The 18,016-nt window shown below is 36.1% G+C and overlaps 1 protein-coding gene across 3 annotated transcripts in view; it reads right to left on the reverse strand.

Annotated features, from left to right (window-relative positions):
* Window positions 1-18,016, reverse strand: part of PUS10 (pseudouridine synthase 10) — a 78,812-nt gene that overhangs the window by 9,075 nt on the left and 51,721 nt on the right. For all 3 annotated transcript variants that reach the window (XM_040224169.1, XM_040224168.1, XM_040224170.1), the window contains 10 exons: window positions 16,059-16,170; window positions 13,841-13,902; window positions 13,503-13,548; window positions 11,376-11,440; window positions 9,756-9,841; window positions 8,585-8,710; window positions 4,802-4,858; window positions 3,870-3,946; window positions 3,721-3,776; window positions 2,574-2,691 (listed from right to left, as the gene is read on the reverse strand). In XM_040224169.1, the coding sequence (XP_040080103.1) occupies window positions 2,574-2,691; window positions 3,721-3,776; window positions 3,870-3,946; window positions 4,802-4,858; window positions 8,585-8,710; window positions 9,756-9,841; window positions 11,376-11,440; window positions 13,503-13,548; window positions 13,841-13,902; window positions 16,059-16,170 (805 nt within the window). The remainder of the gene's footprint in view (window positions 1-2,573; window positions 2,692-3,720; window positions 3,777-3,869; window positions 3,947-4,801; window positions 4,859-8,584; window positions 8,711-9,755; window positions 9,842-11,375; window positions 11,441-13,502; window positions 13,549-13,840; window positions 13,903-16,058; window positions 16,171-18,016) is intronic.

Below are 18,016 nucleotides of genomic sequence, written 5' to 3' on the forward strand. Positions count from 1 at the left end.
AACCCTAGCACTTTAAGAAAATGATTAGATGTCAAGTTATCATCAGTCCACTTGGGCTGTGGTCCATGAAAACAGACCTTTTCACTACTTAGGGTGTACCTATAACAATCATCTCAGCATTATTTCTGAATTAGCTCTATGGCTACTCCCAAACTATCACTCTGTTGTTAAAGTGGGTTTCTATTTTCCCCACAGCATTCTAAATGATATGTATGCATGTCATGGAGTAGAGGCTTAGAAATTTGTTTCACAATATTAAAGAAATTTGTCTTAGTATAACTCATTCTAAAGACTCTCAATAATAGAGCCAAAAGCCAAAGGGCCTTAGATATGGAATCACAGAAGCCAAGAAGTGGAGGGCCCACTGGGGACCATCTAGTCCACCTGTCATTTTATAGATGAACTTCTCTCAGTAGGTGGCATGTATGTTTTCACAAAAATACTCATTATTAAAATAAACACTATTCTGCACCTTGCTTTCCCCTGCCAATGTTATGGATGTTCCTACAAGTCATAGATGTAGACCTACCTCTATCTTTTTTTTCACAACAGTTTTAGACATATATACATACAACAACACAAATTAAAGGGGATCACATGTTGTTTTAGCTTTTTTTTAAACAGCTGCATAATATTCCAACATGTTCTACCATTTCCTTATCAAAGGAAATTTACTTTGTTTACAGTTCTGTTGATTTTCTCACTCTGAACAAAGTCAACAAACATCCTTGTGCACATATCCTTACACACTGAAGTTTTATTTCTTCAGGACAGATTGCCAATAGGGGAAGTACTGGGTAGACCATTAAATTTTTATTTTCACAGTCACTGCCACATTGTTTTCCAAAAGGCTAAAACACTTATATTTCTATTGAAAATATAAGTAACTAGCCTTCTCCCTCCAACCAACAGACATTCTTAGCCTCAGAAGAATAAAGCGATGTCACTGTTGCTTTAGTCTAGAGGTAAAGTATCTTAGTTGCCATTTTTTCAGCTGTCTGTTCGAATAATTTGTCCAGTTTTCTCTATTGGGTATTTATGTTTTTCATAAGTATAAATCCTATTTATGGTATTTCTTTTGCCATACATTTTTTTGGTACAGAGTCATACATATGTGTATATATAACCACACACTTATGTGTGTGTCTAAATCACAATGTATCATCCTCTATATATTCTTTTATTATTTTTTTAATTTACTTATTTTTGGCGTGCTGGGTCTTCATTGCTGCACACGGGCTTTCTCTGGTTGTGGCGAGCAGGGGCTACTCTCTAGTTGTGGTGTGCAGGCTTCTATTTACTGTGGCTTCTCTTGTTTTAGACCACGGCTCTAGAGTGCATGGGCTCACTAGTTGTAGCACACAGGCATAGTTGCCCGTGGCATATGGGAACTTCCCAGGCCAGGGATCAAACCCGTGCCCCTGCACTGACAGGTGGATTCCCAACCACTGCACCACCATAGAAGTCCTTTATATTCTTATAGCTTGTTTTTTTTTCCCCCCCTTTAGTATTCATCAGGAATATTTCCCTTTGTCAATGAATATTCATCTTCCATAAAATTTCTAACATCTGGCTAGTAATAGTCCATCATACCAGATAAGCCAGAAGACTAAACCAGTCCCCTCTAGATTTTTACAAAATATTGCCCATTTGAACAACGTTGTGATAACTACGTATTTGTGCCCCTTTCTGCTCATTCCTTGCATGTGAAAGTAAGTTATCTTTACAGGAAGAGGTGGGGGCAGGTGGGAAGAAATACTCAAATGAACATGTAGATCCTCAAGAGCAACATCCTCATGTGAAAGAAAATCTAGCATGTGCCAAAACATTTGTGCCCTACATATATCACCCTGACATACTGATTTACAGTATGTTTATCTGTGCAGTTAATCTGAGCACCAATTCTATTAGATAAATTCTGTTTTCTATTTCCTTTCTGCAGATGGTCAAATATAATAATAGCATTGTTGAATGTTTTCTATATGTCAGATCCTTCGTAAGGGCTTTATATGACTAAACCTGTTTAATTCTTCTAACTAATTTTATCGATGAAGAAACTGAAACACAAAGAAGCTAAGCAACTCATCCAAAGTCATACAACCAAGAAATGCAGAACCAAGATTTGTATACAGGTTATATGTTCTTGGAGTCAGACTCCTAATCAATAGCAACACTGCTTCTCAGACAAGTTAGATGAATTACTCAGTCATTTAAGGAGTAAATGGCAGAGCCAGAGTTTAGAACCAGGTTTCACAGCCCCTGGTGGCTCAGTGGTAAAGAACCCGCCTGCCAATGCAGGACACATGGGTTCCATCCCTGGGCCGGGAAGATCCCCTGGAGAAGAAAACAGCAACCCTCTCCAGTATTCTTGCCTGGGAAATGCAATGGACAGAGGAGCCTGGCAGGCTACAGTCCAAGGGGTTGCAAAAGAGTTGGACATGATTTAGCAACTAAACAACAGCAACAACTCAAGGGTCCCCAAAGCCAGTGTGCTATGACTTGGCAATAAATGAGAAGACAAAAGACTTTCATAAAGTCAGTAGAAAAACAGAAGAATTAGAGCACTGAACTACCTTTATGTCATCTAGGAATGCAATGTCCTTCCTCTGTATTGCTTTATTTGTCCATATTAAGGCACTGTAGGTCTTGGTCTTCTCTTCTTCACCTTCTTTCATATGTCCTATTGCCTCTCTAAACAAAAACAATAAAAGAAAGTTTGTCTGAGTTGATAAAATACAGATAAGCCTTGCCCCAAACTTCTCTTTCTTTAAAAATAGCTTTAGTGAGATATAATTTACATACAATTCCTCTGTTTAACTGAATGATTCAGTGATTTTTAGTACGTTTACAGAGCTGTGCAGCAATTACCACAATCTAATTTTAGAACACTCTAATCACCCCAAAAGAGAAACTCCACACCCAACTGCAATCTCTTCTCATTCCCCATTTCCCGCAGCCGTTGGCAACCACTAGTTGACTTTATCTCTATAGACATCCCTACTCTGAACATTTTATATAAAATATGAATACTGTAAAATGTACAATATGTGGTATTTGATGTCTGGCTTCTTCATAATGTTTTTAAGGTTCATCCATGTTGCCACAAGTATCAGTATTTTAAAGTAAAGTACTGATATTTTAGCACTGATTTTCCACTGTATGGATATACCATTTTGTTTATCCATAGACATTTTGGTGGTTTCCACCTTTTTGCTATTGTAAGTAATGTGACTATAAGCATTCATGCAGAAGTCTCTGTGTGGATGTACATTTTCACTTCTCGTAGGTATATAGCTAGAAGTGGGACGACTGGGTCAGCTGCCTACTATATATTTAACCTTTTGAGAAACTGCCAAATTGTTTTCCCAAGTGGTACTAGTTACCATCCCATAGGAATATATAAGGGATCCAATTTCTCCACATTCTTGCCAGTACTTGCTATCTTCTGTCTTTTTTGTTAAGTGGGATCTCCTTGTGGTTTTGATGTGCATTTCCCTAATGACTAATGATGCTGAACACTTTTTCATGTATTCACTGGCTATTTGTATATCCTCTTTGGAGAAATGTGCACTTAACATTCTCTCTAGTTTTAATTGAGTTGTTTTCTTATTACTGAGTTGCAGGAGTTCTTTATATATTCTGGATACAAATCCCTTATCAGATAAATGATCTGCAACCAAAACTCCCCTCTTGAGACATCACCAGTGAGCCTACCCTTACCTTGTGACAAGCTGCAAGTCACGGACTTGGATTTTGTTAGATGAGTTATTAATTTTCTGTAGTATTAGAAAAAGAAAAACAATTAGCAACTCTAGTTCAGTTACAGAGTTGCAGAAACATGACAATTTCCATGTCATGAAGTGGTTTACCTGCTGAAGTTCCTTAATTTCTTGTGAAGTGAAATGTACTCTATGAGGATTCACCAGCTCAATTGCAAAGGGCCTTCCTGGCAGCACACACCCCGTCATGAAACAGAAACGTGTTGATGGAGTTAACATTTGGGCTAATGCAAGAGGGTTAGGAGGTGTGAAAAAACGAGTTGAGCGCTAGAGGACGGAAAGTTCAGTGACATGACTACATCTGGGGGAGGGAAGAATGTGTGAAAAGAATCAAGGGGTTTTTGGGGGGCTGCTAAACCCCAGTACAGGCAATATGTGAAAATGACTGCTTTCCCAAAAGTCCATGAACGAGCCTGTGTTAATTTACAAAATCATGTCCAAACAGTCACTAATTGACTTGGTAACACTAATGTAACATTGTTATGTGCAGCAATGCCCAGGTATACCAAGTTGAAATACATTCTCCTAGCCTAGTGAAATGAAAAGCTGAGATTCCATGAGAAGAAAGGACTATAAATCTAGAATAGTTCAGGATTACTCTCATCATCTTTCTTGTAATGCAATAATATAAAATGAGAAAAATGAAGGCTAAGAGAGCAGGAACATCTTTTCAATGAAGATGTGCACTTTGAAAACTGTACTGGTACTGAAATGTTATTAAAAGGAACAATGAATAATCAGACTTTTGGAAAAAATCAAGTACCTGTTTGTTAATGCACAACTGTAAAAGTCCCTTATAACCTATATGTATGCAATAAAGATGGCCTCTGAAGAAATGATCCCTGTTAAAACATAATCATTTAATTTACAAGGGTAGCTCCAAAATCCACAAGGCTTCCTCTCATGGAGAAGCTCTGGGCTCTGCCAACTTTGATTCTGACTAAGTGACTACAGAAGACCTACTGCCTGGAAAGGGTGATAATCTGAAAGTTAGTTCTAGTCAAGTGATGTCGTAATCTTACCATTTCCTAATGTTCTCACATCTACATCTTCTCTTCCAGAGGAAGAAAAATTAAAGCCTTTGGAAAGCAGATAAAGAAAAAAAAAAAAAATCAGCAACGTAATAGTCCTAGGCTTTCATTCCTACCCTTGGTAGAAACCCAATTTGTCTTAATCTACAGGAGGATCCCAAAGAATAGTTATCATCAAAACTCTAGTCCTAATCTCTACTGAAAATAACAATGATAATAATAAATACTATTTATTGAGTACTTATTACATGTTAGACACTGAGCTAAAATTCTGCATACATTATTTCATTTATTCCTTTCTGTAACCTTATGAAATAAGTATTAAATGAAAGAACACCAAGCTTCTGAAAGGTTAAGTACTTTCCCCAAGGTAACACAATTAAAGGGAGGTAAAAGCCAGATCTTTCTTATCATCCCATGCCACCATCCCATGGGAAAGCCAAAGGCAGAGCACTGTTTGGAGAAAGGCCCTGCTACCACACTGGCCACAAACTTATGGTGAAAAATCTTTCTTTTTCTTAAAACAAAAGAAAACAAAATAAAAACAGTATTTGAGAATTAAACTCCATGAAAGGAAGGGAAAAGAAAAAGTTTGACTCTAAAAGCAAATTTATTATATAAGGAAACTTAAGCTGGGGCCACAATAAAACTAGTATATATTTTAAGATAGATGGATCATCACAGACTAAAAGCTACAAATACTGGGGTGGGAAAGTGGAAGTATGGAGTGGAGCAGAGGGTGGGGGGAGTGCTCCCATGACAACTTTCTTAGATCCAGAACCAACAGATGATTTTACCAGGGTAAACATTACCACGAGCAGGCTGTAGTCTGTCTTATACCTGCGCACCTCCATCCCCAATCCAACCTCAGGGAACTAGGGCCCTACAGTGACTGAGCCGTAACCTGTGGCTGATGGGGTGGAGGGAATGAACAGAACACAGAGACGTAGATCTCCCCGTGACTCCTCAATCAGATCAGAAACCTCAAATTCATAAACTAGCCCAAAGAGCTTCCCCAAAATTCCAGCCCATCAACAAGAAAGAAGTACAGAAAAATAGGCTCTTGAGAAGCCCAAAGGAACAATAAATCCAGACTAAGGGATAAAGGGTAGTTATTACATCTTTTAGAAAAAATGTTGCAAATTTGGACCCTACACTGAGAAATACTTTGGGGGGCAAACTTTAGAACTTTATTTGTATGCAATTATGAATAACAGAAATTTAGGGGGGTTCATGGAGAAGGCAAAGGCACTCCACTCCAGTACTCTTGACTGGAAAATCCCATGGATGGAGGAGCCTGGTAGGCTGTAGTCCATGGGATTGCTAAGAGTTGGACACAACTGAGCAACTTCACTTTCATGTTTCACTTTCATGCATTGGAGAAGGAAATGGCAACCCACTCCAGTGTTCTTGCCTGGAGAATGCCAGGGATAGGGGAGCCTGGTGGGCTGCCGTCTATGGGGTTGCACAGAGTTGGACACGACTGAAGCAACTTAGCAGCAGCAGTAGCAGCAGGGGGGTTCAGGATGGGGAACACATGTGTACCCATGGCTGATTCATGTCAATGTATGGCAAAAACCACTACAATATTGTAAAATAATTAGCCTCCAATTTAAATAAATTAAAAAAAATACTCATATTATGCCTTGCCTTATCCCCCAAATCCTGTGAGTTCTACAGACTTCTCAATGGAACAGATATTTCAAACAATAACAAAACCAAGAACAAGAATGATCAGGAACGACAATGATAGGGAAAAACAAGGACAAGAATGATAAGGGGTTTAGTGGTCTGTAGTGACCCTCATACTTGGGGACAGACAGACAATGGGACTGAAGGAAGGGCAGAGGTCAGATGATGATGGCCTCAGAATATCAAGTTAAATAGTTTGGACTTTACCCTGTAGCTAAAACACTGACCAGATTTCAGCAGGCAACTGACATGACAAATATTTATTCAAAAAGTGAAGTAATAAATGTATTGGGAAAACATTTCTTAGACACATTGGTTTTGAGAGTGTGTCAAAGTTTCACTTATTAACTAGAGAACTGGCAAGTAGAGAATATGACGTGCCAGTCTGAAGTGAATGAAAAACAAGTTTGTATCTCCCACTGAGGGGAAGGACCCTTTATAGAAGTAGTTAGGCTGCTTCATGCAATACTGGCTTATTTTCATAGAGCTGTAAAGTGTAGAGGTTCAACAGTCAGAACCATCTTCCCAGAGCTGTCAGATGTGAATCACAGAAGTGACAAGTAATATATCTGAGAAGCACAAGTTTAGCAAACTGATGCTACTAATCAGGGATTTCAGACAACAAGGTTTTATTTCATGACAAGGAGCCAATTAGCACAGAGGCCCAGAGGTCTGCTTTTTCTCAAGTGGCTCTTTATAAATTTCCTAAACATACAATTACAGTTTGCTTACTTTTCAGTTTGGGGACAATTTTTTTTTTCCTTCTCAAGTGGACTATAACAAGGAATTACCTCATGAAAGATTGCAAGGGGGAAACATACAGGTGTTCAGAACCCCTCTATAGCCCTCTTGGTAATGGAGGATTCCTTGGAACCCAAAAAATCAGAACTAAATCTTGTATCTTCTTACAGAAAGGAAATAAGGTGGCCCCCAACAAGAGTTTGAAAGAGACTTTTCATGCTAACGCTTTATTTTCACTTCTTTGTAACTTGAATAAGTCTTATGAGATAACCAATGTGTAAATATTAAATTAAGTAGGTAAAAGTTCATGGCAATAGCCCTGAGTCTTTACTGTTAAGATTTTGGAAAATGTTAGGTTGCTAGGTTACTTTCTTTTCCATTCAGTAAACAGTTCCTAAAGGCCTTTTTAAAAAGGGCCCACCTACCTGACAGGCAACAAATGATAAAAGGGGTATGGCTTTGAAGTGCTTCTCTTTCCTTTTGACAAGCAGAAAGCTGGAGGGACAGGGCATCTCATTTCGATCATTTGTCTGCCTTTACTAAAGCACATTTGTCTAAGGTTTGCCAGAGAGAAAGATGGATGTCTAGCTGGTCTTTCAAAAAAGATGTTCTAATTATGCTAGGAGACCTACTCCAAAGAGTATGATACACTTACTCACTGACTATGTTTTTTCCTGATATACAACATGATTTCCTCCGATTGAAATCTTAGTCCCTTTCCTCTAAGTCTAATCCTGGGTGAAACCACAAGGTTTTTTGCTCCTTTGACCTGACAGGCCTACTGAGACAAAGAAAGCATATTCCTGACAGGGTCTGACTCAGCTCACAAACCTGGGCTTGTTAATACCTAAGAAATTAAAACAACAACACTACTATTAAGTCTTTGTGAAATGGTTGCTGCTGATCTATCTTCTCTAGGTCTGAACTCTATTCTAGGATATTTTAGCAGTTAAGATGGAAGCCGGGCATTTGCCAGTGGTTACTCTTGAATAAGCAATGGATATAGAAGCTGTGTTTTAATTTCCTCATATTCCCAATAAGAGGCTGAGGCTAAAGTGTCCCAAGGTCAGAGCTTAAGTGCATTCATTTAAAGTAGTTTCAATTGTTCTGAATTTGCCCAGGAAAAGGCAGTTGTCTTGAGAGAACAGAGAAATCTTAGGGCAGCTTGGCTCAAATCCAGCCCTGGGCAGAGGAGCTCAGGACATGGCAATCCCTGTTCACAGGAAGCTGCCAGGCAAGGGGCCCAGACTTGGTGGTGGTTTACAAAATCCAGAAATCGTTCCTGCCATCTCCAAGAAGTCTATGAACAAGTATTTAAAATATTAATATTATAACACTTACTTTCTGCTTTGAACACTTTCAAAAGATGGTCTGAAATTAATTCTTCCACTGAAGATTCCAGCTTCCTTTCTCCATCAATTATCCAAGGAGTTTGTGGTAGATTCCTGGAGTATTTATTATATCTCCCTGACAAAGAAATATAAAGGTTACCTGGCTGGGATGGTGTGATTAACACAGCAGAATAAAAAGGAAAGTAACAACTATCCACTAAAGTGCCAACATTCTAGGGGCTATGATACAAAACAAGGCTTAGCCTTCGACTAATTTATAATCTAATTTAGTGACTTAGCACATACACATAATTCAATGAAAAAATTTAAGGTAGCAATAGAAGAGATGGCTAAAGACACGGTATGAATCATCAATGAGTTCTAAAGGAATGCTCAGTATACTTATTAACCTGACTGAGTGACTGAACAAGTTACAGTATTATGGAACACACCAAGGATCACTTAAAAAAAGGGCAACTACTGCTTTTACACCTGATTGATAATACTCTCAGTGTAAGAGTCATTGGTGATAATGTATTCCAAAGAGTTCAAATACAGGAAATTTTGCAGTTTTTATAAGTTAAAAAAAAAAAAAAGAAAACACCCTAACAGAATATGACTCACTGTTTTATGAATAAAGCTATGCTGAGGCAGGTAGCTTTTATTACCCCAGGGCAGGGTATTATAGTCAAGACTAAAGAGTGATTTCATTTCAGCTATTACTATGAAATAGCCATAGCTTTCAAAACAAAAACTGTCTAACCAGATTTACCTCTTGGGAAAGTCAATGCAACAATTTTTTTTTCCAATCAGAAGCCACTCTGCAGATAACATTTTTTCCCCAGGATTGACTTCATGTTGTAAAACATCCTCTCTGTTCTCTTGATTAGTTTTTGGTCTGTACATCTACCCATATTTCTATTTGGCCATCTCTGATGAAAACTTAAAATCTGGGATGTATCATTTCCTTTTGGCATGGCATTTTAAATATCAAATCTCTTTAGTGATCCATAAGAATACTTATAAAATCTAAATAAACTTGACTATCAGGTCTAGTGCTTAAAAGAGTTAACTAATCAGAAACTAATAACAACAATAAGAAGGAAATAGAGGAAAAATTGAGTTTTTCAGAAAGGAGAGACAATTGACAGTGTAAGTATATTCTAGACTAAGTATTTTACCAGCCACAAAAACAGCACCATGAGCACATTCAATTTCAAGAACAGTGCATACAGCCTTTGGTGAGTTTGGAGGACAAGGAAACTGCCTGCAAAACAAAATAAATTTTACAGCTACTATTTTCCAGACATGAAATTGAACCACATAACTAACATGAATCAGCATTGCCTGAGATGCACAGAGCCTGAGTCTCTGAAGGACTAAGCCTCTCCCGAATTTTAAATTTTGGGACTGTTAGGGTCTTCTGGGCCTCTGGAGGACCACTTTTAATACATGAGAACTGCACTAAGTAAATCAGGGCTCTGCTAATAACATTCAGACTCAGGAGGCCTCATGTTCCCAGATGACAGTTTTCAACATCAGCCTTGAGATTTCGGGGGAAAAAATCCACACATATGTAGTAGAAGCCTCTCTGGGTTCATTTTAGTATCCGTGAACACTTGCTGCTGCTTACAAAATCCTCAATCATTTGGGTAAAGCTGGTGTACAGTCAGAGATTGGTCATGTGAGTATGGCACACCTGTGGGGAGGGTAGTCCACCATTTTTCTCTTTTTTCATTTCAACTATGATCTTGGAAATCAGACCACAGAGCCAGAAAAAGTGAAATGTGGCTGACTCTGTCTTTTAGCTAAGAAACTTCAATCCAGCTGAGGACAGACAGGAGAAAGCAATGTATGACTTTATTCTCTGTCCACCATCTGGGAACTTTCAAGAACTGGAGTCTCTCTATAAATGACTAAATGTGTATTTAATCCAAAATGCTTGTGTTGAAATTTTCAGTTTCCCAAGATGTCTTAACAAAGAAATCACTTAGAAACTCAGGCACTACTGCTTGTGGAGAGTAACTGTCTTTTGTTTCTAAAGTTTAACAGGTACTTCCTTGGCGGTGCAGTGGTGAGGACTCCACACTTCAACTGCAAGGAGCACAAGTTTGATTCCTGGTGGGGGAACTAAGATCCCACACAGCATGGTCAAAACAACAACAACAAAACCTTAATAAAAATACTTCTATTCTGAGACATGTTTAGTCAGCAAAATATATGAAACCTTCCTCATAACTTCCTTGTTTGAAATTTATTCAAGGCTATTCTGGAAGGATAACTATGATAATATCTTATTAATGAAATGAACACACTGAGTATTAAAATGTAAGATTTATTGTAGTTCAGCATACTTTAGCAAGAAAGGAAACTCATAAGCCTTTTCCTCTCTCTTCTGGAGATGTATGATAGCAGGAAATCCAGGATGAGGGATGTAATGGGGCTAGTACTAGCCTGGAGAATCAGGAAACCTGGCTCAACATCCAGCACTCAATCTTAGGCAAGTCAGCCTTCACTTTGGACCTCAATGTTGTTGCTGTAAAGTCGCTAAGTCATCCTCTTCTAAAAGATAAACAAGTTGGACATGATTCATAAATCCAAATATTACTTTGAGAAACATTTATTGAACACCACTACATGCCAGATACTGAGCCAGGAACTGGGGATATAATGGAGATTAAGACACAATTCTGGTCCCGAAAATACATCCAGTCTTGTTTCAGAGATAATCCAGATTATTTCTAACATTCTCTTTATTCTAAAATTCCATGATTATTTCTTGTTTCTATACTTCTACTTACTTGCAGAAATCCTCTTCTTTTATCTTATTCAAAGCTTTCATAACTGCCATTCTAGTGAATACTGACTATATAGGGTAAAATGAAAAGAAAAAAAAAAAAAAAAGCATTTTATCACCTATATAAGAAAACATCAGAGGTGAAACACATGGTTGGAGAAATTATAATCATTTTAAACCATACTTAAAAGTGAGAAATACTTAATAGCTTCAAGAAAATAAAGAAAATACTGCAGTGTCCATACTGTCAGTTCTGGACTGGATGCTTCTCTTCAATTTAGGCTATGTCTATAATATCAGGTGGATCTAGCAAAATATGTCTTCTTCACTGCACTATCCCACTCCCCTCAAAATGTGGTATTTTTCAAATACAAAAAAATGATGACATGGCAGGAAATGTGCTTCAAATATTTTTTCTGAGACCTCAAAAGAAATTTAGATGGACCCATCTCTCTTTTCTTCTCTACATCCCTTCAAGGGTCACAGTACATAATTTAGGAGTTGGCTGCCAGGATAAGGGGTAAAACAGAGCCAACTAGCATGTCTTGACATCCAGCAATTCAGTATCACCCACTAACCACAGACAAAGTAAATAAAATCCACTATATTGAATAGAAGGGCATCTATAAATGTCCCACTTTGGGTTTTTCAAAACAAGAAAAGCCAAACTTCATGGTAGACATACTAGAACTAATTAGTGCATATTCATGTGGTCACTATGATAAGTTACAATTATTTCGTCTGTTATGAGAAACTACACTTGACTGAAAATAGGAACAATATCTAAATAGTTCAGCAACAAAAGAAATTATTTTCTAAACCATACTCTGTCAGAGGATTAGAATTAAAAATTAAGTGCTTGTTTGTTAAGATATGAAATCTCAACCCTGGAAGAATCTCAAAAGGTCATTCAACTTATTCCCAGCCATAATGCAGGAAAACTACACTTAAGACTAAACAACACTTACTGACCAAATGGCATGATATCTCTGATGGTTCGACAAAAATTTCCTTACTCTATTATTTGATGCTGGTACTTACATACTTGCTCAAAGATGACAAAAAATAGAGCTAGATCTTTATATAAACATGGCTCACAGGTCATTTGGGCAGAACTTCCCAGTTGGTATGGCAAAGCAGTGAGCTACAGCTGTACCCGGGTCCTTCTAGGTCACGAGGGTTAAGGGGAAGGGCCTGGAACGATGAGAACCCCTCGGCCTACTGCTCACAACTTAGAGCAACTTCACCTGTTAACCTCGGGGTGCTGGCCAAACATGGTGATATTCTAGATGTACCATGATGTGAGAAAAGGAGGGAAGCAGGGTTTTAGGCTTGATCTGTATTTCTGATTACTTCTGCACAGGGCATTTGGCAAATGTTACAAACTCCCCAAGCCTCCAATCTCCCCCAGGTACTAAAAGATCCAGCAATTAGTCAAAGTAAGAGGAAAGACCAGAAGATGTATCTTTGGTGATAAACTTATATTATTTTTAGCAACCACAACAGCAACACATCAGTTATGTTTAACAACCACAACATCGGTCAGTAAAACTAGAATCTCTGAGCTTATACAAAACCAGCTAAGTAACTGGGCTGTGAAAACCTGTCAGTAACATGCCAGGCCATTCCATCTTGGCATGACAGAACTAAAAATACAAGCTAACTATTTTTTCTCATTAACATGAAGGCCAGCTCACATCAGACAGTAAGGAGAATTTAAATAAAACACCCTTTTGCAAATGTAGCCTGAAGTAGGTTCTATTAATTCAGGACTGTCCTAAATAAAACAATTTACTTTGGATTATATTTTCAAAATACCAATTTCTAGAAAACAAATATTAGACAGAAGTTTGGAACTGTGATGACACTGAAAACATACTTTCCCAGATGGTGTAATTTTGGGGAAACAATTCAGACACTGATACAAGCATGAGAATGTGTTACGACTTCTGAGCCACACACAAAGGCGTTGAGAGTTTAAAAAAAAAGGAATGTAGCAAATGGAAATAGTTTGAGATTGATTCTTAGTATAATAGATGGCCAATATTTCTAATGCATATCCTTTTTGTTGTTAATGTGAATATTCAGCTCAGAAAAAACTCACTAAAGAATAAGAAGCAGAAATCCTTACCTGTTTGTTTTTGGCTGGCTTGAAACAATCTGGGCATATTGCACGTCTAAACAAAATTCAAGTTAATATAAAAGATTAATGAGTTTATTTGAGGGTGGATAAAATTCAAATATTTTATACAACATAGCTGCTAAATTCAGGATATCAGAAGCGGACAAAATGAATCCCTATATGAGCCACATTGGTCTGTCTAGACTCATATCAGAGAGCACACTTTAAACCTTCAGAGACACGACAAGTTCTGATAGGCCCCCTAGAAAGGAGAACAAAACTATTTTCATGAAAATCAAAAGGTATTAATAATGTTGCACAACTGGCAATGTTAAGTTGTAACTTACAGGAAGTGGCAATCCTCAACTGTTTCTGGGTGAGCAAAGACCACACTCACTTCAAACAAGCTCTAAAAATTATAAAGACAGTTTAAAAATGAGCAAAAAGAAACTAACATCTAACAACTTATCAATGGAAACAGAATTAACTCTCAAAGATTGGCTCAGAAAAAGTGACAAGGAAAACTGGAAATACTACTGTTTTCAAATCAGCTTGGTCACAGGGCAGCTGTAAAGGAAATAGTCTTTTCTCTTTTTTTAACTCCTAGAACTCAATCACTAGTGATCCTACAAAAAACAAGTTTAAAACAAATTAAATTTGTATGATTTTTTTGTAAAGTATATAAATTAGATACGAAGATGAATGAGAACTCAGGGAACTGGAAAGGGGTAAATGAAACAAACGAAGACATACTCCTGTCAGTACTATGATTAGAATTAGCAACTATTATTTATGCACATGCCTAAAAACTCTGTATGAGGTTTCTTTATTAAGTTCTCAAACTTTTTAATAGAATGACTTTTAAAAGAAAGATCTTAACTTTTTGTTTCCTTAAAAATATAATACATAATAATATTATAAAATAATGGGTTTTCAATCCCACTCCACTGAGGTAGAACTAGTAACAGTCTGACATGTTCCCTTCTAGCCATTTTTATGAATATAAACATAAATATATATACTTCTTTGTATATTTAATAGACATTTAGAAAACTGCTTAATTCAGTTAATATTACGTCATGAACATCTTTTCAACTCTAAGGACTGCTGGACATTTAACTTGTAGTTAAGTTTTACCATTTAAAAAAAATGGTACAGTGTTGCTATATGGCAAACCAATACAACATTGTAAAGCAATTATCCTTCAATTAAAAATAAATTTTAAAAAACATTTTTTTTAAATGCTATAATGAATATCCTTGTACACACAAAGAAGCACAATTTCATACTCTATACACATTTACCTCCATGGAGATTATACAAAATTTCACACTGAAAAAAAGATATAAATGTCATATAATAATTCTTCCTTTTTATTGAATTTTATATTTATTGATTGCATTGGATCGTCAGCAGGCCTATTAGCAACTCTTAATCACAATAGTGAAGGACTAATTTTTTTTTGTTCTACTCAAATCAACAAAATAAAATTAAAATTACAACATATTCCTTTTACTTAAGAAAACTTCATTCATGCTGAACCTATTAGAACATTACTGCATCTTTTGTTTTCTATTTTCTGTTCTTACTGATTCAACATGTAAAATTATCTGTGCTTCAAACTGAAATTTGAGGTAAAAATATTTTGCATCAATAACTTCTCTAATTTCCAAAGTACTTTCATCACCTCATTTCCTCTTCATACTATCTGTGAAGTGGTTTTATTCTCTATTTTTTCAGTATTCAGTTTAAAGGACAGAGTTTATTCTTACTAACAGAGGGAAACAGAGCTATATAATTCAGAATGAGGAAAATTTTTTCATTGTTTAGCTTTGAAAGATGGTTTTGTGATTTTATTTGAATAGGGGTATGTCTGATACCCAGGGAATTTCCTTCAAGCAAAATGATGAAGCAATGAGGCCATACTATTAAAATCTAATTTAAGATGAGCTGGGAATATGTCCTGTTTCCACGTTGGGAAATCTACTGAGCTCTTCCCTAAAATTCAATCCATTTCAAAGGCTGAAGCAAGGTCTACCCTGGAATAGAGGGGATGGGAACTGTTCTGGTTTCAAAGGCAGTCTGCTTAAAATTAAAGGGATTTGAGATACCAACAAGGCGGGATAGGTTGAGCTCATGCTCCCTATAGTTGAACAGGTTCTGTCTACATATTTGAAAACAAGACTAGCCACAGACAACCAAAATTAAATAGTCTAGAGTTGACTCCACACTTGTTCATAGTTATTTATGTATAGCTTTATATCAGTAAATCTGTCTAATTAAACTATAAATATACTTAAAGGCACAAATTCATTTCTAACCTTTTAAGGTCAGTTAGGGTACACTGCACCTGTTATACTCATAAGTGTCTTGATTACAAAGAAATTTAAAAAAGAAAAACTTTAATCTCAATTTTAACCTCAATTTAAGAACTGTAAAAGCTTAAAAACCTTTTACTGGATTATTGAAAGAGAAGATTCTTTTGGGTAACCAAAACTCTGCCATATAATGAAGTAAAACTAGTAAAACCAGAGAATAAAATTAACAATGCTGATGACCCAATACCTTTCCATCAATGGGAACACCCAGTTCCTCTGAAAACAGGGGGTGAGTTATCCATTTGTAGGCTTCTTTTAGCTGAACTATATCATTTCTTCCCAGCGACAGACTCTGCTTTCTGAATAACATAAAAATTAATTCACTGATATGAAAAACATCATTTTTATGAAGGCAAGAATTTATGCAATTATTAAAATGTATTGAGTGCCTACTATGTGAAGGCACTATTTTACACATTAGATAGAAAGCAGAGACCAAAGCAGACAAAGTTTCCTCAGTTCATGGACCTATATTCTAGTAGAATCAAGAAACTACTTTTTTTTTTTTTTAATGGCATATAGGACAAATTTTGAAGTTTCAAAAACAAAGGCATACAAATGAGTTTTTCTGAGATAAAATGGCCAGATTCCAGGATTTATATATCAGAAGATGGAAAGAAGGAATAGAGAAGATTGTTTATTGCTCAGAAATTATAAACTGTCTATTACAATAATTTCACCCAGACCAAAAATGTTTACATCTACTTTCTTCCTGATAATGGGGACTTACTTTTGGGAAATCAATCTAAAAGCTGTACTTCTCTTTACTGGTAAAGAAGATTAAATCCTAAAGCATCACTGCTCTAAAATGTTCATTAAGTTAACAACATATGCATGTCTTAATAAACATTTTACATTCCCCTCAAATCTACTCATAGCCAATAAATAGGTTTGGGGAAGTCCTAATTATGATTTCTAGCTTTTAGTTTGTAACCTAAAATTGAGATAGAAAGGAACTGAAGTGAAAGAAAAGAAAAGCATGATATGGTAATATTTAAACAGCTCTACTCTGAAATATCACTAATAAACAGGCCCATGTCATTCAAATAATTAAAATTTTAAATCAGTTACAGCTATTTACAGGACTGCTTTTTAACAAAAGAGATGTTTAGGCCAACTTGTGAATCATTTCTTTAAGTATCCAATTTTCACTAAAAAAAAGACAATACAGTCAATATCTACTGTATTTAATTCTTCAACACCCAAAGACACTGTGAACTATGAGTAGAAAATCAAAAATAATTTTGTTAATTGCTAAATTTAATTGATCTAAAAATATAATTATATACACACAATATAAAGACCACTGTTACTCTAAAAATGTAAATTAAGAAATAGCTGATCTACCCATTTTAATCCAGCTGAGATAACTGGTTAAACTGAATGCTTTCCTATGCTTTGGGTTTGTGGTTTTTAACAATGAAGCACTCTGATAAGCCCTACATCTGACAAAAAATTAGATTACTTCTCTACACTTATGAATTTATTCAAACACTAAGTGTTTGAGCTTCATAAACTGTTCCTAGTTTTCTGAATATCAGAAACATCTTAGGAATTTTCAAAGACTATCTTGATATTACATCAACAGTTTAACTAATGATATTTGCATAAAACAGCATCACAGTTGAAAGTAAATAATTAAGGTATGAGCACACATTTTAAAGAATAAAAAGGTTAAAACAGAAAACACAAGAATGGAAAACCCTTTAAAACTGTTTAGACTCTAGACAGTCTAAAATACAAAGGATTGTAGCCAAAGCCAATCCTAAAAACAGATTAAAACATTACTCATTATGTGTTTAAGAAAATTGATATTTTAGGTCCTTCATGGTTTTTGAAATATGTTTCAATTTAAAACACCTTACTCCAGTTTAAAAACTTCAACTACAGGTATTTTTTTCCTTCCAGATTAATGAACTATAGGAAAGGGTTAACAGACATTTTGGAAACCTTAGCCTCACCTTTAAGGCAAAAATATAGTACTTAAAACACCAGATTTTCAATCCTGCAAGCTGAATGTGGCTAATAGCTTTTCTAATATAATTTAGGGTGAATGTTTTCACAGAGGTCCTTAGCTTATGATTGGTGGTCCTTTAGAGGAATCAGTAGTCATTAAGGTAAATTCAGTACCAATTTAATACTTAG

The sequence above is a fragment of the Oryx dammah genome, unplaced genomic scaffold (genome assembly GCF_014754425.2).
Source record: "Oryx dammah isolate SB20612 unplaced genomic scaffold, SCBI_Odam_1.1 HiC_scaffold_25, whole genome shotgun sequence".
Classification (NCBI taxonomy): Eukaryota; Metazoa; Chordata; class Mammalia; order Artiodactyla; family Bovidae; genus Oryx; species Oryx dammah.